At 44.6% G+C, this 26,481-nt stretch overlaps 1 protein-coding gene, 1 long non-coding RNA gene and 1 pseudogene across 9 annotated transcripts in view; 1 reads left to right on the forward strand and 2 right to left on the reverse strand.

Annotated features, from left to right (window-relative positions):
- HPS3 (HPS3 biogenesis of lysosomal organelles complex 2 subunit 1) overlaps window positions 1-12,031 on the reverse strand; it is a 44,657-nt gene extending 32,626 nt beyond the window's left edge. For 4 of the 7 annotated variants that reach the window (XR_013998851.1, XR_013998852.1, XM_081138113.1 and 1 more), the window contains exon 1: window positions 11,714-11,986. Coding sequence is in view for 4 of the 7 variants with exons in the window: in XM_081138113.1 (XP_080994239.1) it covers window positions 11,714-11,930 (217 nt within the window). In the remaining 3 variants the exon portion in view is untranslated. Of the gene's footprint in view, window positions 1-8,387; window positions 8,429-11,713 lie in introns of those variants that run through there. The other 3 variants (XR_013998850.1, XM_081138111.1, XM_081138112.1) reach the window with 3 other exon arrangements.
- A 3,283-nt stretch (window positions 12,032-15,314) lies between these two features.
- LOC308558081 lies at window positions 15,315-25,833 on the forward strand. The gene is made up of 3 exons (XR_013998948.1): window positions 15,315-15,351; window positions 15,472-15,523; window positions 25,761-25,833. It is a non-coding gene; the product is annotated as an uncharacterized lncRNA (long non-coding RNA).
- LOC308557716 (large ribosomal subunit protein uL23 pseudogene) lies at window positions 15,691-16,192 on the reverse strand (annotated as a pseudogene). Its single transcript has one exon. The product of its transcript is annotated as a large ribosomal subunit protein uL23 pseudogene (transcript).
- Window positions 25,834-26,481: the final 648 nt, after the last annotated feature.

Raw genomic sequence — 26,481 nt, forward strand, 5'->3', positions numbered from 1 at the left:
TAGTATTCCACGGTGTAAATGTCCGAGATGTTTGACATTTCAATCTTCTTGAACTCGTAGAGACTTGTTTTGTGTCCTAACATGTGGTCTATCTTTAAGAATGTTCCATGTGCACTTGAGGAGAATGCATATTCTACAGCTTTGGGGTAGAATGTTCTTTAGTCAATTAATTCCATCTGACCTAGTATACCATTTAGAATCACTGTTCCCATTGATTTTTTTGTCTGGGAGATCTATCCAGTAGTCAGTGGGGTGTTAAAGTCCCCTGCTATGACTGTATTGCTGTTAATCTCTCCCTTAAAGTCCCCCATAAGTTTTTCTTCATCCTGTGAGACTTTTGTTCTGAGGTGGGTCTCTTGTAGACAGGAAATATTTGGATCTTGTTTTCTTATCCATTCAGCTACCCTATGTCTTTTTTAATTTTTTAAAATATATCTTTATTCATTTCAGAGAGAGGAAGGGAAGGAGAGAGGGAGAGAGGGAGAGAGGGAGGGAGGGAGGGAGGGAGGGAGGGAGGGAGGGAGGGAGGGAGGGAGGGAGGGAGGGAGGGAGGGAGAGGGAGGGAGGTCAATGATCAGAGAGTCGTCATTTGATAGGCTGCCTCCGGCTGGGGATCGAGTCCACAACCTGGGCATGTGCCCTGACCAGGAATCAAACCACGATCTCCTGGAGCCTAGGTCAATGCTCAACCGATGAGCCAATCCCAGTCGGGCTATCCTATAACTTTTGATTGGGACATCTAATACTTTCAATGATTAAGATAAATTAAAACATAAAAAAAGCGGATAACTCACAGAAGAGATTACACATGGCGATAAACCAAGGAAAAGGTGGCCCCCTTTATAAGTGGTCTGGAAAATAATACACTATGACAACCATGAGAGCCCATGTTTCCCTCATTACATAGAGTCAGTGCTAGTGAGAGTTTGGGGAAACGGGCCTGTCATACCGTGCCGTTGGTAACATGAATTTCTATTTTGTAATTGTAATAGTAATCTGACTATATTTATTAAAATTTAAAATGTACCTGCCCTTTAGCCCAACATTGTTTCTTTTGGGAATCCACACCATTGAAACAAACCCCCAGTAAATAAATACATAGGTATAGGCCTATTATTGCAGGGTGAAGTATAGTAGTAAAAAAACCCTGGGGTTATTTGAATGTGTATCAGTAGGGACATTTGATGTCTGATTGGGACATTTAATTCATTTGTATTTAAGGTTATTATTGATAGGTACTTAGCCATTGCCATTTTAATTCTTTATGGCTATGTTTTTCTCTCTATTTCTATTTCTTATTACAGCAGTTCCTTTTAACATTTCTTGCAATGCTGCTTTGGTAGTGATAAACTCCTTTAACCTTTTTTTGATCAGGGAAGCTCTTTATTTCATCATCTATTTTGAATGATAGCCATGCTGGACACAGTAGCCTCGGTGTTAGAACCTTGCTTTTCATTTCCTTGAACACTCCATGCCATTCCCTTCTGGCCTGTAGAGTTGTTGTTGTTGTTTTAAATATATCTTTATTGATTTCAGAGAGAGGAAAGGAGAGGGAGAGAAACAGAAACATCAAGGATGAGAGAGTCATTGATCGGCTGCCTCCTGCACGCCCCCAACTGGGGGTTGAGCCCGCAACCCAGGCATGTGCCCTGAGGGAATCGAACTCTGATTGCCTGAATCCTAGATTGATGCTCAACTGCTGAGCCACGCCCAGCTGGGCTGGCCTGTAGAGTTTTTGATGAGAAATCAGCTGACAGCCTTGAGAGCTCCTTTGTAGATAACAGATTGCTTTTCTCTTCCTGGCTTTAAGATTCTCTGTCTTGAATTTTTGGCATTTTAATTATGATGTGTCTGGGCATAGGACTCTCTGGGTTCTTTTGGCTTGCAACTCTCTGCCTCCTGAACTTGTGTGACTTTTTCCTTGACCAGGTTGGGGAAGTTCTGCCATTATTTCTTTAAACAGGTTCTCCAACTCTTGCTTACTTTCAACCTCTTCTGGAACTCCTATGATGCGAATATTCTTGTTTCATGTTGTCCCACAGCTCCCTTAAACTGTCCTCCTACTTTTTAATTGTTTTTTCTTTTTGGTTCTCTGATTGAGCTATTTTTTCTACCCTGTCTTCTAATATGCTGATCCAATCCTCAGCTTCCTCTAATCTGCTGTTTATTCTTTCCATTGTATTTTTTATTTCTATGTCATTCTTAATTTTCCTTCATAGTTTCCATATCTTTTTGCATGCTGTTGAGCATCCTTATTATCAGTATTCTGAACTGTATATCTGATAGATTGCTTATGTCCATTTCATTTATCTCTTCTTCTGGAGAATTCTCTTGTTCTTTCCTTTGAGGTTTCTTTTCTTCCCATTTTGGGCGGCATGTCTGGGTTTGCTTCTATGAATTAGGTAGATCTGCTAGAACTCCCAGTCTTTTGGATAGTCCCTGGTGCAGGTCAATGTTAGATGTTGTTTGTGACTGGCCTTGAGAACCTTACTGGAAGTCTTCCACAATCCACATCCTGTGGCTCCCTCTTCTGGGGCTGGGAGCTTTTCGAAAGGACCCAGATGTGCACCAAGTTCTGCTTTTCCAAGCCCTGGATCCAGAAGCAAATAAAGCAAAGACTCAAAGCACCCAGAGGCTGATTGTTATTCAGTCTCTTAATGAGCCTCAGGCTGTAGAAACTCCACAGGGTGCAGCATGAAGTTTTACAACAGGGTAGGGCAACTGCTTCTCCTCCCAGGCAAAGGCTGCTCAGATAGCAAATGTCTGCCTGAGAAAGATGTCCTCTGTCATATGGGGGAATGACTCAGCACAGGGGTCCAGATGGGTGCCCTCTGAGTGCCATCTCCAGAGCCCACAACCCTAGATTCTCCCCACACAGCTCCAGTACACTCCGCCCTCCCTCTGCTTGAGCCCAAGGTGTGGTGCATACAAACCTTTGTGCCTTGGCCCTTTAAGAGGGTGCCTGCATTTCCAGCTGCCTCTCCATGGAAGACAGAAACCCTGCTGTTTTTCACAGCCAGATGTTATGTGGGCACCTTTCTCAGTTCTGGTGCTCTGAGCTATGGAGCCCAGCTTGTGGTTTAGACCCCAGAGTTCTCAGTGGGAACCCCCCATAGCTGAGATATCCCTCGAGACTGTCAGCTGCTGCGTGTGGGAGCCTGGCCAGCACTCTTGCACCTCTGCACTTTCTACCAGTCTCTATGTGGTCTCTGCTTTACGTCCTTGGTTGTGAGAGTTTTCTCAAGGTAGTCATTTAATTATTCAGGATGGTTTTTCTATATTTTAGTTGTAATTCCAGTTTGGTCCTGGGAGCATGTCGGTATACCTTCCACTTAATTTGTTGCCATTTTTGGAATTCCTGGTATGAAACTCTTCCACTTTTTTAAAAAATTCCTCACCCAAGGATATTTTTTCCATTGAATTTTTTTTTTTAGAGTGGGGGAGGGGGGGAAGAGAGAGAGAGTGAGAGAGAGAGAGAGAGAGAGAAAAGTAACACTGATGTGAGAGAGACACATACATCACCTGCCTCTACACACGCCCAACTGGGGCTGATGATTGAGCCTGCAATTGAGGCACAAGCCCTTGACCAGGAATCAAACTCTCAACTCCTCATTCCACCGGCCAATACTCAAACCACTGAGCCAAACTGGCCAGGGAGTTATCCACTTTTTTATTGGGTTGTTTGATCTTTCTTATCCAGGAATAGCAGCTCTCTGGGTAAAAGTGACATTAATCCTTCGTTGGTTAAGATAAACAAGTCATTTTTGGTAGTCTATTGTTTGACTTACTGTTATCATCATAATTAGCTAGTTAATATTAATAAAGGAAAGAAAGCAAAGGAATTGAGACACTGTAAGCATGGTCACCTGAGAAGCTTCACCAGGAAGCTATAGCTTCACACAGTATTGTTTCTCCAAGGGGATTAACACCGCTCCCTTCCCGCATCTAGTACTGGATTGCTGGGTGCAGAAGGGGGAGATAGGTACATGCACACAAGTCGGGGTGAGTAGTAGGGAAGGTGCTTCCCTGTCAGTCTAGCCTAGGGAACAGTGGATTGGCTAGGGGTGGATCCCATTAGAAACATGTGAAATCTTAGAAAGTTAATTGGTTCATTTGAAGAAGCTCCTGGTTAAAAATCCCCAGAGTTCCCTCTCTCTGGCTCTTGTTCTCTCTTGCTCCATGACCTGCACTCACCTGTGCACCTGCCTGTTCTCTCTCCATAGCCGTGTTGCCTTAAACAGCCACATGGCCCATGGCCATGCCAACTCCATATGCAGGATGCTGGATTGGACTGTACTTTAATATGGAGCACGAACTATGGGCAGTGGCCTTTACTATAGCTCTGCTGAAGACACAGTTGGACTTCTTCCATGGTGAGATGGACAGAGATGGGGCCTCAAAAGGGAACTCCCTTAATTTCACATCATCAATAAAGCTTTCCAAGAAACCTCCTCCTCCCACGGGGGCCTCAGGAAATTCATATCCTCGTGGCACCCCAAGAACTCCACTTCCACTGGTAACACTTTGACTTTGCTTATGGCATCTTTTACCATATAATGTTTATGTAGTCAGATATATATCTTTTCCTTCTTGACGTCTGAGTTTCCTAACTTGCTTAACCAGTCTTCTATGTCCTCCAAATTACACAAAAATGCTCTTATATATTCCATTTTAGTGATTTCTTACTTAAAATTTTAATCTTTAGGACTTTGTGGATAGGGAGGATAAGTCCAGGTTTTTCAAAATGCAGAGCCTATGGTAAAAGCTAACATTATTAGGTAAATAAGCCCTTTTCAATGAACTGAAATTGAAAGGCTTCAGTTAGCATACTGACTTCCTGTATCTGCAGTGGCTTCAGCCCATTTCTGCAGATTGTAGAGCTCACAGGGCTGCCTGGGCCTCCTCCTCCTCCAAAATGAGCCATTACTCAAGAAAGGTAAGCCTTCTCCTGATGCTGGTTCCTTTGGCCACAGGGATGGAGGCTGTACCTACCTGTTCTCTCACTGGAGACCTTGTTGGATGCCCAAATACTCTGAAGGTTCAATATGTTTTCTCACTCTGTCCCAGAGCAGCAGTTTAGATGGAGTTAGGGTTAAAAGATGCCTATGGCGATTGCTTCTATAGAAATCGGTCTATCTAAGAAGTCTTTGTATGTCTTGCTGCCATTAAACGCCTTGCAAAACCTCTTCCTTTTAGTAATATTTTCCACAGAGTATTTGTAGGGTTAATGACTTGCATGTCTGTCCTGAGGGCTCAGGTGTGAGGGAGGCTCAGTCAGTCATTTGAAAATTCCAGAAATGAATCCTGGGTTAGGCTCCAAATGGGCTTCAGTTACAGCAGCTTGAAGATATTAGCCTTATGAGATGTAGCCTTAAAGTAAGAACGGCTGTACAGAGTTATTTCAAATCTAAATCTAAAAAACAATACTCCTAAGTTGTCATGAAGTTGGTTCAAGTTTTGACTATTAAATAAAGAAAATTCTCTTTAGTTTATAAATACATTCTTAAGGATGTGTTGACAATACTGAATCAACCTGTTATTTGAATGGCTTGAACACACTGCAATTCAAGTTCACACAGGCCAAGATAGGTCTTAATAATGGACCTAGGTGCCTATCTACTGTTTAATTCCGTCCCCAGATGAGAACCCAAGGGACAGTCACTCCTGTGAGGTTTCCCTATTGTGCTGTAACACAGTCATAAGAAGTTCACAGCAATATAACAATTAGTGAACTTTCAGTTTAAATTGTGTACATTTTTATATTGTAAAATGTTTACTGCATATTGATACATAGTGTGATTCAATAAAGTGCTTATAATTTAAAAACTATTTCACATTCAAAATAAACACAGTTATATATTTATATTTAAAAAAAATGCCTGGCCTTAGCAGGTTTGGCTCAGTGGTTAGAGCGTTGGCCCTTGGACTGAAGGGTCCCGGGTTTGATTCCGGCCAAGGACATGTACCTTGGCTGCAGGCTTGATCCTGGCCCTGGTCGGGGCATGTGCAGGAGGCAACCAATTGATATGTCTCTCTCACATCTATCTATGTTTCTCTCTCTCTCTCTCCCTTCCACTCTCCCTGAAAAGCAATGGAAAAAAAAAAATCCTCAGGTGAGAATTAAAAAATAATAAAATAAATAAATAAATAAATAAATAAAAAGATGCCTGTGGTCTCCATCTTCCTAGAATTCCTTCATTAAATATATATATTTTTTAAATTTATTGTGGTAAAACACACATAACAAAATTTACCATTTCATGGCTTTTAAGTGTACAATTCAATGGCATTAAGTCCATTCCACTGTTGTGCCACCATCCTTCTCCAGACCTTTTTCATCTCCCCCAAAATCCTGTATTAAATGATAGCTCCCCATTCCTCCCCCACCCCAACCCCAACTGTGACAACCACCATTCTACTTTCTGTTTCTATGAATCTGACTACCCTAGGTACCTCATGTTATCTGAATCATACAGTATTTGTCCTTTCGTGCCGGGCTTACTTCACTTAGCACAATGTCTTCCAGGTTCATTTGTGATACAGCATTCGTCAGATTTTCACTCCTTTTTAAGGCTGAGTAATATTCTATTGTATGCATACGCCACATTTTGTTTATTTATCTATCTATAACACTTAGGTTGTTTCCTTATCTTGGCTACTATAAATAATGCTATACTGAACATGAGGGTAAGATATGTATATGCCACATTTAGTCCGTCTTTTCACCTGTTGATGGGCATTTGGTTGCTGCCACCTTTTGGCTCTTGTGAAAAATACTGCTATGAACGTGGGTGGTACAAATATCTGCAAAAGTCCCTGCTTTAAATTATTTTGTATCTATACCCAGAAGTGAAATTGGTGGATCACGTGATAATTGTTTAATTTTTTGAGGAACCACCATACTCTTGTCCACAGCAGCTCCCTACCATTTTATATTCCCACCAGCAATGCACAAGTGTTCCAAAATCTCCACATCCTCACCCACAGTTATTTTCTACTTTTTTTATAATAGTGTTTTTAATGGGTGGGAAGTGGTATATCTCACTGTGGTTTTGATTTGCATTTCCTTGATGATTAGTAATGTAGAGCATGTTTTCATGTGCTTGCTGACCATTTGGAGAAATGCCTATCAAGTCCTTTGCCCATTTTTGAATTGGTTCATTTTTTCTGTTGTTATCGGAGTTCTTTACATATTCTGGATATTAATCTCTTATCAGATATATGCTGTGTAAATATTTTCTCTTGTTCTGTGGACTGCCTTTTCAATCTTTTGGTAGTGTTCTGTGATGCACAAGAGTTCTTAATTTTGATAAAGTCCAATTTGTCTATTTTTTCTTTTTTTGCCTGGTGTCATATTCAAGTTAGTAAATGAATTTTGAAACTAAGAGTATTTTTTTAGTTATAATAAGTGTTTTATTCACGCATCTATAAATATATGCCTATTTCATTAATAAAGTCTATATATCAACTGTTTATATATAACCTGCAAACTGTACATAGCACCCAGGCTGCCTTGTATGTTTTCAAATCAATAACTTGTTTTGTAAATGATGACCTAGAACTTGCTAAGTGTGTCTACCTCATAAGCCTTAAGATCGGAGCTTTACAGTTCTCTCAGTTAACCCTCACAAGCTCAGACAAACTAAGTAACCTACCTAAGGCAACACAGCCAACAAAGTATGGTGCTGGAACTTAAACCTGGATTAGGTTAGCTCAAAAGTCAATGCTCATTCCCCAATAATGCTGTCTCTCAAAATGTTAGATGGGAGGTATAAGTCTAGAGGACTCTGTGGAGGATATAGCCCTTTATAAGAGAAAGTAACTAAACTTTTTAAAGCAGTATGAGCCCACAGCTTTATTTTACCTGTAAATTAAAAAACCATTCTCAGCCCTGGCCAGATAGCTCAGCTGGTTAATGCGTCATCCTGATACACCAAAGTCATGAGTTCGATCTCCGGTCAGGGCACATAGAAGCAGCAACCAATGAGTGCATAAATAAGTGGAACAACAAGTCCATGTTTTTCTCTCACTCTTTCAAATCAATAAATTAAAAAAAATTTTTAATAAAATATCATTCTCATATCTGTTAGACAGATATGAGCAGAGCAAGGACGATGGGCCAGGTACAAACACCCACCAGGGCAAAACTGGGAAAATAAGAACCTTGTCCCCAGGGTAACCTATCCTCCCCTAGCATTTAGACCCCCTCAGTGTTTCCTCCCTAAAGATAACATCTAGGCCTCAGCTGTATTTCAACTCCAGGCCCAGAAAAGTGGCAAAACCAGACAAGTGGTTCCTTGGCTGCCTCAGGACCAGATACATTGACTAATGACTCCCTGCCCTGGCACTGACCAATCAGTGGAGACCATGACCCTGAAGGAGCACACCTGGAAAGCTGGTGAATATTCTATTGGACATTCTCCTGAGACCTCTCTAAGATTTCCACCTGTAAGAAAGAGATAAATACACTCAGGACAAAGGGCTCAGCTTGTGCTCCCCCCCCCCCCAGGGGAGCTCTCCAGTACTATCTCCTTCCCCCTTCTTCCCTACGAGGGAACTCCACAAGACTTGCAACCAGGCGAGCAATGGGCAATGACACTTTGTCCCAGGTTTACCCACTGAACCTGTCTCCAAGGCCCCCTTCTCTCTCTGACTTCTCAGTGAGCCAAAGCAGCCCAGCCTAAGCTCTCCTTGCTTCTATGCTCTTCCTTGTTTCACAGTCCTAAGTATATTTCTGCTGCCATCATGGACCCTATACCCTTTGACTCAGTGCTGTGTAGCACTTCCCTTTGGCTATCCCCCACCCCCATCCCCTTTCCTTAAATAAATTCAATTTTTCTTAATTCACGATCTGAGATGGTTATTTTGCCTACCTAAGCACTACCAACCTTAACCTTTCAATATCTACTCTTAAGCCTGAAGTCACTGATTTTTAAAAATAAGTAAACTTTTCCTTTTATGTAACAAGATCATAAACCTGGTTAACATTACTAATACCAGACTAAGGAAAACGCTGCACTCCAATGACAAAATTGACATCAGAAGGCAGAAATAATATACAATGCATCAAAATATGTTTTATGATTTAAGAAAAATTAGGGAGGACTTGGGGGTAGGGAGGACTTGGGGGTAGACTAGAGCTAGTTTAATACACTGGTGCTAAAGGACAGGTGATGAGGGCCATGTGGTCATCCTACCTGCCCCACCACCTCCAGACAGCCCATAAACAAGTGCCCAGCACCAAAGCTCCCCACATAGCGCTCAACCCTGGCCACCAGGCCTTCCTCCCTTCAGAACAATGAGTTCTCACATCTCCTCTGCCTCCCTTCACACACAAAGCCTAAATTAAGTGTCTATTAATGGCAGTGATGTTAGGGTACCCCAGTTCTTCAAAATTTCTACCTACTTTCTCCCTAACACCCCCAACTTTTATGAAAGGAGACTAGCATCCAATGAGAGATAAAAAACTGAAAATGTTTACTGCTCGGGTAAGAAGCCTACAAAGCACTTACAGTAAATACAGAGTGGGGAAAAAGTAGGTTTACAGTTGTGAGTACATGAAACTTTATTCTTATATTATCATTTATTAACTATTGTATTATTTTCCATATGAACAACTCTAAACCTACTTTTGCCCCACCCTGTATAAATGACTGGTATAAGATTCGTTCTGTTTTTGACGGGGAGATTTGCCTACAGAGGAAGACACTGGGTGCTTAGACCATGAATTCCCTCATGCCAAAGTTACTATGTGTAGGAGGAAAGAACATTAAAAAGTAAAAGCTGAGATATGGAAGACAAGTTACGTGGATATCCGCATAGCTAGGAGTTATGTGTAGACTAATAAAAGCTGTACCCAGGGGTTGAAGCTCACACAGAGGACTGAAAGTTACCCTTGAGCTATAGGATGCATGCTAATACATTCCACATGACTCTGGTACTGCCTTTAAGATAGCAACTGAATAATAAAAACATCTTTGTTTTCAAGGCCTCATTAATGAGGTCGTCATTCTACTCACTGCACAGCAGCCAGTATGGCTCTAGGTCAGTGGTTCTTAATCTTGGCTAAATATTAGACTCACCCCAATGCTGGGCCATACCCCAGGAAACTGACACTGGTTCTCTAGGTTGTGGTCCAGGCACCAGTATTTTTTAAAGCTTTCCCCAGGTAATTCTTATGCATCAGGAGGGCCATCCAAGGATCCCCAGAAACCCCACTACTGAGAGTCAAGAAAGCCTGAAGTCTACATAACGCCTGCCACTTTCAATTCTAGAATAAATGTCAATTTGGAAGAATGGGGCAAATAATGTAAACATGTATTGCTGTCTCTCTCACTCTCTCATACACACACCAAAGTTGAAACTGGTGACTTTGGCACTCAATAGAGCTCGTAAAGGTGAGAACTCCTGTGCCTAAAAGGGGGATGGGGTGGGGAAACTGCCAATATTGTGAAATGAATGAAAAAGATGTCATAAGAAATACCAAAATCAGAATCTTCTGCTAAAAGAGAACTTACAGATCTAATAATTGGTTTTCAAACAGGTCTGTGGACCAGTACAGGCCCCTGTTGATGTCTTCACTAGCCGAAAAGAAAAACTAATTACAGCGTAGTAAGTTGGTCCTAAAGCAAAGACATCCAACAATTGAGGCTAAGTGTTTTTTTCCTTTTTTAAATAATGGTGGCAGTAAATATAAGGGCTCTTCATTTTAAAAAATGCATATATCTTTAGTTGACAAAATGAACAGATACTATGTATGGCAGCCCCACAGTTTTTACTGAGCCATAAAATCCCAGTGTCTGGAAATCACTGATCTAGTGATTCAACTTTTGTTTTTTTAACAGAAACTGAGACCCAAAAGTTTCTATGAACTCACACCCTGCAGCGAGAGAAGGGATTCGAGGGAGATCTTCAGTCCTCCAGGTTCATGCTCTACGCTTCACTATTAAGAACTTCCACCACCAGAGTGGTTCCAGGGTCAAGACCCCAAGTTACACCTTTACACCACTCTTGAAAGGGACGCACACTCTAAGTGTACTTGTTAGGCAGTTTTAGAAAATCTATGGTGAATCCTTTTGCAACCTGAAGTACCTATTCCTGAATGCTGGGGCTTTCTAAAATAGGGATATACACACCCACACAGTGCGCCCTTGGTACACTTCACTTTCCTGGTGGAACAATAATAGTGGGTGCTGCTAAGCTGTTCCTGTTTGGAGGCGGGAGCGGGGTTGCGGACGGGGTAAGGGGTGTTGGGGGTGGAGGGTGTTCTAAGAAGGGGGTGCACGTGTATAGATTTTAAAATCAGCACATAATGTGAGCTTTCAAAAATCGACAGTTAGTAGACAGAGGCACGGCTGTAACAGGGCTGGGCATGCGTTGGCCTAACTGTTGAAGCTGGGCGTACCTGGGGGTTCGGACACTATTCTCCCTACTTTTGTATGCGTTTGAAATGTTGCGTTTGTTTGTCTTTCGTTTAAAGTGTCCGGGCTTTTCGAATGAATGGAATCCCGCTCCCCAACCCCCGGCTTTCCCGGCTAGGGCGCTGGACGAGGCGCAGCCAGCATCCCCGCCGGCTGCGAGCGGCGCCCCCGGCCCCGCCGCGACCGCACAGCTCGGCGCGCGCCCCGTCCCCAGCCGCCCGCCGGGCGCGGCCGCCGGCAGGTGCCCGGAAGCGCGAAGACCCCCCGCCCGGAAGGAGGCCCGCGTGACTCACCGGCCTCGCTGTAGGCCAGGCGCAGCACCCGGCCGAGCGTGGAGAAGGCGCCCCTCGGCCGGCACAGCTCCTGGCCGGCCACCGAGAACGCCTCCACCTTGCAGCCCGCCGCCACGAACAGCGCGTCGGGGCCCCCGCCGCAGAACCGCTCGGGCTCCAGCTGGCAGGGCACCACCTGCTGCGACCCGAACGGGTGCAGGTTGTACAAGTGCACCATCCCCGCGGCCGGCTGCGGGCCAGTGCGGGCGCCCGGGGACCCCGCGCCGCGGCGGAGGCGGGGCCACTTCCGCGAGTGGGCGCGCGCTGCGGCGTCACGTGAGCGCCGGCCGGCCGCTGCGGGGCGGGGCTGACGCCGGGGCGGGGTCACGCCCGCCCGGCCCGCGCCGCCGCCGCCCTGGGTCCCAGCGCCCCAGGGCCCCGGCCCTGCACGCAGGTGCTCAGCCCTGGCCGCCGCAGGGTCCCCAACGGTTGGCAGGCGGGGTCCCGCCGCGTCCTCCCTTCGTCCCTTCACGTTACCGCTTTGGAGCGCGGAGGTGCTCAGGCCTGGGATGCGGCCTCACGGTCGGTCACCTGCTCCGCGGACCGCGTCCCACGCGCTGCAGGGGCGCCACTCGGTCCCCGCAGGCGGCGGGAGCCTCGAGGGCGGGCGGCGGTAGTGACCGGGGTGCCCGGGGCCCCACGCGCTGCTAAGCACCGGGAAGAGCTGCTCGGGAACGCTTCACCTTCTAGCAGGGTGGAGCTGCAGAGCGATGCCAGGAACGTGCTTGGCAGAAACAAAACCTGGCTGAATGAAAGAATCCGTAGACATCACCTGGTGAACTCTGGGTATTTGACAGATTACTTTGAGCCCCAGAGAATGAAAGGACTAAAGGCCAGAAACCCACTGGCTCTCAGTCCTAAAACGGTCTTGTAATCTGTACCCTGTAAATATTCCTAACATTTCAAATGTGGAGTTCGTGGTTGCAACCCCCCCTCCCCCTCCCCCCCTTTTTTTTAGCAGTTTGGGTGTGCAGATATTGTGGCTACTCTTTCCAGTTCATCCAGTAAATATGTATATAGTATAGGTCGAGGGACGTCGCTTTTGGCTCGCAAGGACACAACTGAAAAGAAAGAACAAAATTTCGTTCATTTTTCTAGTTCAGCCCCTTCATGAGCCCTTTCTTCCAAGAATTTACAAAGTAGGTGCAATTGCATTGAAGTTAAACTCTGCCTTTATTTCCTATGCCCTGCAGATGAATAAAGCACCCCTAATATCCTTCTTTTCTTCACTCAACCAATAGGGACTCCAGGAGACAACAGGTTCATCAGATTCAGTGAGGCAGATTCAGTGAGGCAGAGCAGGTTGCTCTGGTCAGCCATCGAGGGCTGAAAACAGAAGGCTGCTGTAGAAAACACCCAGCCTCGCTGCCCATAGCTCATTTGTTTTAGGTACCATACTCATGAACACCCCTTTCCGCTGCCAATCTCTGCCGTATTGTCCTTTTTATTAATTTTCTCCTTTGAAGCTGAAAATTCCAATTTCAGTACTAAATTAAAATTTCAAAACTAAAAGTACAATTTCATGGTAATTTCACCTGCATAAAAATGTCTGTTTTGGAGAAAGGGGTTCATATTTGCTCAAAGCCTGGAACCCCAATCCCTTCTAGAGATAGCCACCTCTCCCTTACTATAAGGGTCCCTACCATTGGCTCATCGAAGATTCTTAGGAAATAGACATGCTAGCCAAGAAAGGTGGGGGTGTGCCTAGTTTCCATGTTTGTCAGGAGGCTGTGAGCAGGGCTGCCCACTTGCATTCCTGTTAGAAATGCAGGGGCAGCCAAGTTAGTCTGCTAGGGCAGCCGTAACAAAATACCTCAGGCTGGATGGCTTAAACAACAGAAATTTATTTTTCACAGTTCTGGAAGCAAGAAATTCAAGATCAACAAAGGTATCCACAGATTTCTCCTGGGTGTTCTTTCACTGGCTTGCAGATGGCCACTGTCTTAATCCATCTGTGCTGCTATAACAGAACACCACAGACTGGGCATCTTATAAACAACAAAAACTTATTTCTCACAGTTCTGGAGGTTGGGGAGTCCCAGATCAAGTTGCCAGCATACTTGGGTGAGGACCCTCTTCAGGGTTGCAGACTGCTGACTTCTTGCTGTGCCCTAACTTGCTGGAAGGATAGGGAGCTCGGTAGGTTTCTTTTATAAAATCACTAATCCCATTCGTGAGGGCTCCACCCTCAAGTCCCTAATCACCTCCCAAAGGCCCACCTTTTGAACACCATCACATCTGGCATTAGGACTCCAATACGTGCCTGGCATCATTAGTCATTAGGGAAATACAAAGTCAAAAACATTGAAAACCACTACACATTTATTATAATGATTAAAATGAAAAATACTGACCATAACAAGTGCTAGTGAGGAGATGGAACAACTGGTGTGGATGTCAAATGGTACAAAACCTTTTGAAACAGTTTGGCAGTCTCTTCAACAGTTGATCATATACCTACCATATGATCCAGCAATTCCATTTCTAGGTGTTTACTCATGAGACTTGAAGGCATATATCCTTTAAAAGACTGTACCCATATTTTCATAGCAGCTTTATGTGTAATAGATAAAAACTGGAAACAACTCAAATATCCATCAACAGACGAATGGGTAGACACATTCTGTCTTATCCATACAGTGAAATACTACTCAGCAATGAAAAGGAATGGACTATTGATACATAGAACAACATGGATAGAACTCTAAATAATTATGCTGAGTGAAAGAAGCCAGACAAAAATAGAGCATACTCTTGCAATGATTCTATTTATATAAAATTCTGGAAAATACAAACCAACCTGTACAAACAGACTGTAGTAGTCGCTTAGCCTGTAGTTGAGGGCAGCAGTGTGAGGGAGAGATTACAAGGAGCATGAGTAAACTTTAGGGAGTGATGGACGTGTTGATTATCTTGATTTTGGTAATGGGTTCATGGGTATATACGTCTTAACTTATATTGTATACTTTAAATATGTGGGATTTTTTTAAGACCACAAGACATAGTGTAATGGCTAAGAGACCTACCCCAAATCATATTGTACTTAGAGGCAAAGTGAATCTCATTGTATGACTCTCAGTAACATAGCAGCTACTTGATAAATATGTGTTAGAAATAAGCGAGAGGGAGAAAGAGCTACTGTCACTTTCCTACTGAAAACATTCCAAGGACTGCCTCTGATATTCAGACTAAAATTTAAATTTCCTACTTGGCCAGCAAGGCCCTACATGTTCTGGCCAATCTCATTATCTCTCTCCAAACTCATTTCCTACCAGCTCTTTCATTGCCCCTCCTGCTGCTCATTCCCTCCTTATAACCTTAGCACGGCTGTCCCCTGTGCCTGAAACTTGTTCCCAGATCTTCCCATGACTTACTGCCCCCACTTTGTTTTAGGCCCTGCCTAATCCTACTTCCCTGACATTCCATGGAACATATCCTCCACCTCAGACTCCCAGTACTTTTATCACCTCATCTATCTAATTTCCATATTTCTTATTTAGTTTTTATCGTTATCTAACATCATATTACATATTCATTTTTTTGTCTTTCTCCTCTACTAGATAAGCAAGTTGAGAGCAGAGACTTTGTCTTCTTCACAGGTATGTTCCCAGTGCCTAGAACATTGCCTGAGAGTAGGTGCTTGATAAATATTTGCTGAATGAATGAGCTTGCACAGTTGAGTGGAACCCTTATACTCATAGTTATTTAATCTCTCACAGCCTCAAATTCCTCATTTCCTACTTCAGAGTGTTGTCAAGACGACTAAATGAGGTAATGTATTTAAAGCATTTAGTACAGTGCTTGGCACATGGCAGGTGGCTCATGCAATCTTTTTTTTTTTTTTATACTATTTCTCTTTTTAATGTATTTACTCATCTTCAGCCTGATTGGTGGTGTGTTTTTTTCTTTCTTTCTTTTTTTTTCTTTACAGTGTAAGATTTTTATATTTAGAATTAGCCAGCTGGACTCAGTTTAGATGATCCCAATTTTGTTGGCAACATCCAAAGCATCATAGTCAGGAGCCAGTCGAACATATGCCTTCTCTCCATCAGGCCTGATCAGGGTGTTGACCTTGGCCACGTCGATGTCGTGGAGCTTCTGCACAGCCTGTTTGATCTGGTGCTTGTTGGCCTTGACATCCACAATGAACATGAGTGTATTGTTGTCTTCTATCTTCTTCATGGCTGACTCGGTAGTCAGGGGGAATTTGATGATGGCATAGTGGTCAAGCTTGTTTCTCTTGGGTGCGCTCTTCCGAGGATATTTAGGCTGCCTTCGGAGCCTCAGTGTCTTCGGCCGTCGGAAGGTGGGTGACGTGTGGATCTTCTTTTTTTAATGGCTGTGGATGCCTTTCAGCATTGCTTTCTTTGCCTTCAAAGCCTTTGCTTTGGCTTCAGCTTTGGGAGGGGCAGAGGCTTCCTTCTTTGCTTTCGGCTCCATCTTCGTAAAAGGACTCTTTTTTTTTTTTTTTTAATTTATCTTTATTGTTGAAAGTATTACAGGTGTCCCATTCCCCCCCCCCCCCAGTTGAACCCCCCACTCTGCTCCCACCCCTTCCCCAGGCCTTCACCCCATTATTGACTGTGTCCATGGGTTACGCATATATGCATATAACTTCTTTGGTTAATCTCTTCCCATCCTCCACCCCCCTTCCCTCTTTCCTCTGAAATATGATCATCTGTTGCATGCTACAATGTCTCTGGATCTATTTAGTTTGGCAGATTCTTTTGTTCATTAGCTTCTTCTTAAAGAAGACCCTTCAACATTTCCTGCAGTGCTGGTCTGGTGGTGATGAACTCCTTTAGCTTTTCTGTGAAGCTCTTTATTTGACCTTCTAAATGATAGCTTTGCAGGGTAGAGCAATTTTGGTTGTAGTTCCATGTTTTTCATCACTTTGAATATTTCTTGCCACTCCCTTCTGGCCTGCAAAGTTTCTGTTGAGAAATCAGCTGACAGTCGTGTGGGCGCTCCCTTGCAGGTAACTAACTGCTTTTCTCTTGCTGCTTTTAAGATTCTCTCTTTGTCTTTAACCTTTGGCATTTTAATTATGATGTGTCTTGCTGTGGGCCTCTTTGGGTTCCTCTTGTTTGAGACCCTCTGTGCTTCCTGGACTTGTAAGTCTATTTCTTCCTCCAGGTAGGGGAAGTTTTCTGTAATTATTTTTTTAAATAGGTTTTCAATGTCTTGGTCTCTTTCTTCCCCTTCTGGTACCCCAATAATACGAATGTTGGGCCTCTTGAAGTTGTCCCAGAGGCTTCTTATACTATTTTCATATTTCTGGATTCTTTTTTCTTTTTGCTCTTCTGGTTGGGTGTGTTTTGTTTCCTCATGCTCCAAATTGCTGATTTGATTCTCAGTGTCCTCTACTCTACTGTTGATTCCTGTAAATTATTCATTTCAGTTCCTGTATCCTTCATTTCAAATTGGTAATTTATTATGTTATTGATTTTCTCAGTTACTTTCATAATAATATGCTTGAGCATCCTTATAAACAAAATTCTGAACTCTGTATCTGTTAGCTTGCTTGGATCTATTTCATTTAGTTCCTCTTCTAGAGATTTCTTCTGTTCTTTCCTTTGTGACATGTTTCTTTGCCTTCACATTTTGCCTGCTTCCAGATGTTTATTTCTATGTATTAGGTAGAGCTGCTATGTCTCCTGGAATTTGTAGAGTGGTTTTGTGTAGTAGGTGTCCTGTAGGGTCCAGTGGCTCAGCCTCCCCAGTCACCTGAGCTGGGCCTTCTAGGTGCTCCCCTGTGTGGGCTGTGTGCACTGTCCTGTTGTAGTTGAGCCTTGGTTGGTGTTGGTGTCACTGAGAGGAATTGACCCCCTGGCCAATCAGCTGTGAGGACCAGCTACAGCTACAGCCAAAGAGTTGCTGTGCTGGAGACACCCCTATGGAGCAGGATTTACTTCAGTGGGGCTTTGGTGTTCACCAAGTGCGCCCCTTGAGTGTCACTCATGGATGTGTTAGGGTTGTAATCCAGCGTGGTCGAGCCTGACCACCAGGTGCACTCTCTCTGGTGCCTCCCTAGAGGTGCAAAGTCAGCCTGTGCCAGTGCCTTGCCCAGGGCCACCCAGCATGAGCTACTCAGCAAACAGTAGTTGGCTGCTACTTGTGCTGGGCTTGGCGTTATCCATGAGAAGCCAAGCTATGAGCCAATGCAGGCTGCTGCTAGTGCCAGGCCTGGGGCCCCTTATCAAGCAGTATGGGGCACGCTGCTGTTTGTTTGGGAGATTTTAGGAAAGTCCTAAGCATAAGGCTCAAGAGGCCACTTGCATAGAAAAGCCACTGGAAATGGCCTGGATGAGCTGCAGGTGGGGAGGGGCGGGGCCTCCGGGAATCACGGGGCGGGGCCAGAGGTGTGAGGCAGGTGCTGGGGATTCAAACATGGTGCCTGCCTGCCGGCTGTGTGCCTGGAGGACTCGCCACAGGAGCAATGGCCTCCGCCAGCCCTTCTGCTTGGGAGGAAGCCGCCCTCCAGCTCTCTCCCTGATTTCAGGCAGGTTAGTTCCTCCCCGAGTGTCCCGGGTCCCTTCAGGCTGCTGCCCAGCGCTGGGCTCAGAGGGAGCGTCCGAGTGAGTCCGTGCCGGGCCCTTTAGAGGAGCTGCTGGGGCTCCCGCAGCCTCCGCGACCCTCAGCGACAGTCCCCTCTGGTTTCACATCCCAAAGCTATGGGGACTTCTCTTCCCAGCCCTGGAGCCCTGGGCTGGGGGCCTGATGTGGGGCTGGGACCCCTCGCTCCTCCGGGAAACCTCCGCCGTGGATATGTCCCTCCCGGGTTTAACCCACAGCACTGGGTGTGGGCCTGCGGCTTGTCTCCAACGTCCAGCCCTGATCCGCCCGAGTCTCCGCCCCTCCTACCGCCCTCAGTGCTTCTTCAGCTCCCTGGTTGTAGGGCTTCTGTTCAGCCAGCTCTCAGGAGGCTCTGAGTGATGGCTGTTTTGTATTTTAGTTGTAATTTTGATGTGGTTGCGGGAGGCAGCGGGTGCAGCTGTTACCTACGCTGCCATCTTGTTTCCTCTGCAATCTCTTTTATATTCTGATATATTAACTTATTTCTGCCATTTCTCTGTGACCCATGACCCTTCTCCCCAATTTGGGCAGCTGGAACCAGGGAATTATATACAGGTCATGAGCCTGAGACCACACCATATCAGCTGAACAAGTTACTTTACCTCCCCATGCCCGTTTCTTCACCTGCAATACCGTTATTATGAGCCTCGTGTGAAATAATGCACATGAAGTTATTAGTGAAGGCCCTGCCACATAGTGAGAATAGGCATGTTACATCCCTGTATCTCCCCAGAGGACACAGTGTTATGTGGTGCTAAAATCCTCAGTAATTTAAAAATGAACGATGGCCAGAAATGTAGGCCTTGGAGATGAGAGTAGAGAATGACGGAGGGATGAGAATGGATCTGAACACTAATGGAGGGAACACAGACCAAATAGGGAGAGAGGGTAAATGTCACTGTTTGTGTTAGGAAGTAGAATAGCATAGTGAGTAAGAGTTTGCGCTCTTGAAGACAGACTACCTGGATTTAAACCTTGGCTCTACAATTTACTAGCTGTGTTGTGTTATGGTGGGCAAATTATTTAAACCTTCTGTGTCTCAGTTTTCTCATTGTAAAATGGAAATAGTGATAGCATCTAACCTCTTAATTTGAAGGTTAAATGACCTAAAACCTGTTAAGGGTAAGAAATGCCTGGCACATTATAAGAGCTTAGTAAGTAAAAGCTGCTATTATCATTTTTTCAATTTAATTCCCTGGTCGATCCAGTGAGGCTCTTGATCCTGGGAATACATGGCACATAAGGGCCATTATTGTCTCGAGTTAGAGCTGCGTCAAGCATATTCCTAGAAATGCTTCCTGAGGACTCCTGCTTTTCTCCTATAAAATTGATACATATAAAGTTTAGATCTTTTGCTAAAACTGAGAGGTGGGCCCTGGCCAGTGTGTCTCAGTGATTAGAGCGTCAGCACCCACCGAAGGGTCTCAGGTTCAATTCAAGTGAGGGAGACAACTAATTGATGTGTCTCTCTCACATCGATGTCTTTCTCCTCTCTCTCTTTCCCTCCCTTCCTTCCTTCCACTCTTTAACAGAAAAAACAAGCAAAACAGAGGTGGGCTTCAGCCTGCAGTTCCAAAATTTTGCTGCACATTAGAATCAGTTAAAAGTACCTATGCCCACATTGCACCTCTTATCAGGGAAATCAGAATGTCTGGAAATGGGCCAGGCATCAGCATCTTTTAAGGGTTCTCATATGCAACACATTTTGGGAACCACTGGCTTAACCGACTCCGTTTCCTTCTGTGTTGAGGGTGCTGAATTAAGTGAAGTCTTTACCGGGAGGACATTGTTTCATGTTTTTGAAGTAATGTGTATAAAACTATGAAAGTAGCAGGGCTGTCCTAAACTGACTAAAATGCTCTTGAGATGGTCAGTCAATAGTGACCTCTGGTGGTGTGATAAGAACCTAAAATAATAATCTGATTTTCATGCAGGAATGCCCTTAAAACAGGGAAAAAGTATCAATGACCACTGTCCACCCTTTGCCCCTCCACCACATACATATATTATCTAGAAAGGGAAATCGGCACCTACAGAGGAAGTTGACCAAGATTGCAGAAGAATCATTAATAGCTGTGGAACTGAAACTTGACTGGTTCTCCAACTTCCCCTTCCTCTCTAGGGCATCCTCCCCCAGCGTGGCCTCATCTCAGTTTCCCAGCCTGAGCACCACCAATGTGCATCAATAGCTTCCAGGCTCTATTTCTAGCTCCTAACCATGACCTTGATTACCACAACTGCCAAACACAGTCATATAACTGACCTGAGCCGGAAGTACCTGGAGAGGAGTGATCTCTCTCCTCTGTGCCCTACAGTTTTTACCTCTCCTGTGGGGTAGAAGGCAAAGGTTAACTGACTGGCCAGGGAAGTCTGACCAACTGAGCCTCTGGTTAAGGATAACTGTCTCCATTGTACAAATGAAGAAAATAAGGCCCAATGGAAGGTATTGTCTAGCCCATCCATCTTCTTTTAAAAGAATGTTTTTATTGATTTTTAGAGAGAGATGAAGGGGGAAAGAGAAAGAGAAACATCAATCTACTGCCTCCTGCATGCCCCCTACTGAGGATCAAGCCCAAAACCAGGGCATGTGCCCTGACCAGGAATCAAACCAGCAACCTTTTTGGTGCACAGGAAGATGCCCAACCAACTGAGCCACACTGGCCAGTAGTCCATCCATCTTGACATACTCCTCTCTGTCCTGAATCCAAAGAGCTTCATATCAAGTGGGGAAACTGAGCCCAAGTACAGAACTGCCTCTCCAGGCCGGCTTCTGAAAGTCCTGGGCTAACCTGTAGCACCAGCACTAACGGGGCAATAGGGGTGTGACATTCTCAGTATGAGTTAATAATAGATGATGCCAGAGTACAAGGAAAAAGTATGGGATTGTAGGGTCTGAGAGAAGATGCTAGGATATTAGTGTTGGAGTGTAGAGGCTGAAGATTCAGGGACTAGGGGATGGCAGGGGGGTGGGGTGGATCCTTGCACATAGACTAGTGGAGTTGGGTCACTGCCACAGAAGTGGAGTGGATTCTGAGGACTGCAGATCAGGAGCAAGGGATATCTGGGTCCCCATTTGGGTAGCTTCTCTGTAAACACACTGAGAACAGCCATAAACTCTACTGCGTCTACCTCGCCGAACATAGCAGATGCCCAGTGCCCACCACAGGTGTGACCCCTAGGATACTGGGACCCCTGGGGACCAAGAGGCCTTCTGGCTACTGTGAGTTGAAGATCTGGGCTGAAGAGACTCTGTCCCTTCCACTCCCTCCAAAATCTCTATTTCTCAGTACTTCTAATTGATACTGTTATAATAACCTGGTCATTAAATAACAGGAAAGAAACAAAGGGAAGACAAGGTAATACAGGCATGCCATTTATACAGCTTTGCCAGGAAGCTGCAGTTAACATTTTCCAAGTCTGTTCCCCGCAGGTCACTGGGGGAGGGGACTGGACAATAGATGCATGCCCAGTAAGGTCTGGGTGATGTGGGAAGGAGCTTACCTGTCAGTCACACCTGGGAACAAGTCAGTGGCCAAGTGTGGCCACTGCAAATGTGGGTAGATTTTATAATTAAGCTCCTGAACAAAGGTCCCCCTTTTTCTCTCCTGCTTGCTTGCACTCCTGCAGGGGGTGCGCTCCCCTGTGTCCATGTGGCTCACTGCCATGTGGACTCTACACAATGGACTAATGGGTTTTAACTAGACTGATGCTCTGCTGGACCCAGCTCCACCATGGAACGGAAACTCTGGACACTGGCCCTACTTTTGGCTCTGCTGGACCCCTAGCTACACATTTTTCAGGACTGGGTTAAGGGGCATGGGAATTTACCACCCAAGAAATATAATTCCACGCCATTAAAAACCATTCTTTCTCCTGTGGGGGCCTCCAGAAATGCTTATTCCAGCAGTACCCCAAGAACCTCACTCCCAGTAGTGTCGGGGAAATTGGACCCACTGATTTCTCTGGCAACATAATGACATCATAATCTAATGAACTGTGACAAATCTAAATGAGGCTTCCCAAACACCATCCCACAGAAGCTAGGAATCGCCTCGGTTCCAGTGACAGAGGGAAAGATCCAGGTTAATCCCTTTCTCTGCATATCTAGTTAAAGAAAACTTTCCTTAAAGCTGAGCCAAGCCCCAAGGAACTTTTTGGGAAATAGAGTCCTGCATGTAGAGGACGCATCTGTAGATGATTCTGAGAATAGTAGGCTGCAGGCTCCAGATACCCATACCCTGCTCTGTGTGCATAGTGCACGCTGGGCTCTTGAGCCTGGAGCTTGATGTTTCCGGGAGTAGGCACGTGCTTGTGTGTGGCCCCCCAGGCTTGGATTTGTGCAGCCTGAAGGCAGGTGAGTGGGACTTTTTCTCCTCCCTCCACCTCTTTTTTATAATCTTTATTGTTGAAAGTATTACAGATGCCTCCCCCCCCCCAGTTCACCCCCTCTGCTGCTGGCCCTTAACGGAGGCTCTATCTGACCTTCCTACAGGACAAGATTTATTCCTTCCAGAGCTCACAACCTGGAAAGGGCTAACAACCAAACTGACAAAACAGCATGAGTACAAGGGTATGAGTTTTAATTGCTGAGTTTGCAGAAGCGTGTGGATGGTGAAGGTTTTCCTAGAGTGACTGAAGTTTATGCTGAACCTGAAGGACCAATAGGCAGGAGCCTGGTAACGGTAAGGCCAGGGCCAAGGTTCCTGGCAGAGCTATCTGTCACAGGCCTAGGGAACGGGAGTGGTATTAAATCAATAGGATGTAACCATTTTGTGGAGAGAGGTGAGGGTAAGCGGGGGAGAAGGACTGCTAAAGGAGGATTTAGTAACGTAGATGTTATCCCCAGGGCAGTGTTTAGACATTACATCTCTAGGCAGTGGCCTTACCTGTTCTGAGAATCAGATCTTAGAAAAATTTGGCTTCATGTGAAGCCAATTGGAGGGTTGGAATCGGGAATTTGTGGGAAGAGATTGATAGTGATCTGGGCTAGAGTAGGAGCAGTGGAGGTGAATAGGAGATGGTATGTCAACGAGATATATTTAGGAGGTAGGCTGAAAAAGAATGGTTATTGATTGTATGGGTGTTACTGGCAAGATGACGACACCTCGGTTCTTGTCTTCTTGAAGGAAAGATTTCAATCAAGAGAGAGAGTGTAGAAAAGCAAGCAAGAATTTATTGACTACAGCAAAAAACAACCTTAGGACAGTGAAACAAGGAAGGGCCTAGGGCAGGCTGCTTTGGCTCACTGGGGAGTCAGGGAAAAGGGGGCCTTGGAGACAGGTTCAGGGGGTTAGGCGGGGAGGAGCTGCCACTGCCCACTTGCCCCTGGTTGCAGGTCTCCTGGAATCCCTTGGAGTTTAGGAGATATGTGCCTGTAGGTGAAGGAGAGGGGAAAGGGAATGGCAAAGGCATGTCACCAGGAGGGAGAGCTGCTGGGACCTTTGTTTTCAGAGGTTTTAAAGGCTGGGTATTTAGGGGAGGTCTTCGGGGATGAGCAATAGAATATTCATCAGCTTTATGCCGATATACCAAAATGAGATTCTCTTAATTTGGGTGTGGTTGGCAAATGGCACTATTTGGATTTCTGTTATTGGGGAGGAGAAGTGCATGCCATTTACTCTTAAGTGACCTTGGTTTAGGGAAGATAGGATTGACTAGGTGGCTGCAAACTGCTGTTAACTCTTAGTTTCCCTATTCCACTTGTCCTGGAATTTCCCTAGCTTCTTACTATCCTATAACATATGGATGCTGGATTACTTCAGGCTGCCCTGGGGTGTGGTGGTGCCATTCACCTGATAGGGAAATTCACACACATGTACCTAAACATTCTTACACAATGATGTCCTTATTTATACATTATCTCATTCTAAAAATAAACTGAAGGGGATACCTAGCCATTTATCAGCATGTGCATGTGGACTCCTAATTTTCCACATACTGATAAACCAACAGTCAGTCACACAAATGCACATGTGTTAGATTGGGAAGGACACAAAGAATCAAACTAGGTCCTTGCTCTGGGATCTAAGCTCCTTACCCCTTCCCTACACACCGTGGGGGCTGTTCCTTTTCACTGTGTGCTCTTGAGTAGCAATTTAACATCTCTTGGTCTAGTTTCTGAAAGGCAACTGCTTAGGCAGTAAACTTGTAATGAAGACGTGACATTTAAGCATGATCCTTAAATATTAAAGAATTGTTAGTGTGTTTGTCCATGGATGATGGCACCTGGAGATAAGAGATGCCTCCTAAGAAGAGAAGAACCCAGCATGATAATTTAAAGAGAAGTAGAGAGAAAGGTTAAAGCTTGCTGTGATGGTCTCTTAGCTTTGTTTTGGATTTTTGTTTGTTTTGTATTTTAGTTTTATTTTACTTGGGGCAGAGACAATTATCCATTAAGGAAGAATCTTGCTTAGGGTAACATTAATTGTAAGGGACTCCTGGGATGGGTGGTGAACAGCAGGACAACCCCTTGGCTAATTAACCTCAATAAAAAGCATATCAAGCTTCAGTGTTTAGGAAATATTTATCCTCTTGTTATTTTTGTAGGCCACCTCAGATTCCATATTGAATTCTATATTCTTTCTGGACTTAGTTGGCTGAGATTTTCATTTTTTTGTTTTATACAGTGTGCCATTAAACATCTTTTTACTCAAAATAAACACTCCATTATCTTTTGAATGGTCTTCATCTCTGTGACTTGGATTCCCCCCTCCCCTCAGCTTTGAAGACTCCTTTGAAACACACCCATCAAAAACCACTCAGCATTGCCTTCCTGCTTAGCTGCTACCTAGTCCAAGAAGCTTCTGAATACCTTTTCTCTAGTTCCCAGGACACAATATTTTTTTATCTGTTACCCCACTCAGTTAATCTCCCTTGCAGTTTAGTGATTTGTATCTCTTTTTGTATACCTTGCTGCATTATAAATCATGCAAGACATGCATTATTTTCTTTTGTATCTTGAGAGACCATATATTACTCATCTTTTATATTTACTTAATGGCCATGTACTATTCATTTTTGTTTGTATGTGTATATACACTGTTTGGCACATAAGCCTCCATAATTCCAATTCCAGCCTGAGGCCAGGAACCACTGGCAAATATAATATTTACTCACCCATTTTCAGTATAAAAAATTAAACATATTCCTTCAATTAAGATGTATAGGTTTAACCAAGCTTTTAAGAATTAGTTTCAAAATATAACATTTCAAGTTTGTTAAAGCTAATTAGAAATGTGTTAGGCAGTTAGACAGGCATGAACAGAGCAAGAATGATGGGTCAGGTGCGTAAGGTCACCAGGGCGGAAAGCCCCCGGTGCCTAGCAAAGGAAATTGTAGGTTGGGACCTCACCTTTCCTCTCTTAGCATATCATTGGTCACTCTGTTTGGACCCCCTGACCCTTCCTTCATAGAGATAACATCTAGGTCTCAGATGTATTTCAGCTCCACGCCCAGAAAAGCAGCAAAACCAGATGAGTGACACCAAGGCTGACCTCAGGACCAGCTGCATTGAGTAATGACCCCCTGCCCTGGCGCCAACCAATCATCAGTGGAGGTGCCAACCCTGGAATGACACACCTGGAAAGCTGCTGAATGTTCTATTAAGATACTTCCCTGGGATGTCCCCTAAAACCTCCGCCCTTAAAACCCTTAAGGATTCTCAGGGTGCTCTTCCCTCCAGGGAGCACGCCTGAGCCTTCCTCCTCCGCCTCTCCCTCCCCCTTCCCCTGGGCTTGTCATAGTCACCTTCCTCACTCCCAAGCTCCTAGCGGCCCTTCCTGTGCCTCTGTAACTTGATTCCTCAGCCCTTTTCTTCCACGAATTACTTCCTCTGCCTTTGTGATTTTATAAATAAATGCTCTCTTATAGTTTGAGTCTTGGCTCTGAATTCTTTCTTAGCCAGAACTAAAGTACTGAGGTTGTTGAACCCCAGTACAGTCCAGCCCCACCAGTCTAATACCTAGTGCCCTTTCCACCGCCTACAACAGAAACTTGATTAAAAACCTGAGTAAATTCATTAAGTTTTAGACAATCTTTCAAAAGGAAAGGTGTTCTTGAGAAAAGATTGAGAATTATTCTCTTTGGAACTTAGTAAAAAATTTTTTTGAATGTATGTACTAGTTATTGCTACTTCTTTCCTAAATTCAAATTTT

The sequence above is a fragment of the Miniopterus schreibersii genome (assembly GCF_964146895.1).
Source record: "Miniopterus schreibersii genome assembly, chromosome: 5".
NCBI lineage: Eukaryota > Metazoa > Chordata > Mammalia > Chiroptera > Miniopteridae > Miniopterus > Miniopterus schreibersii.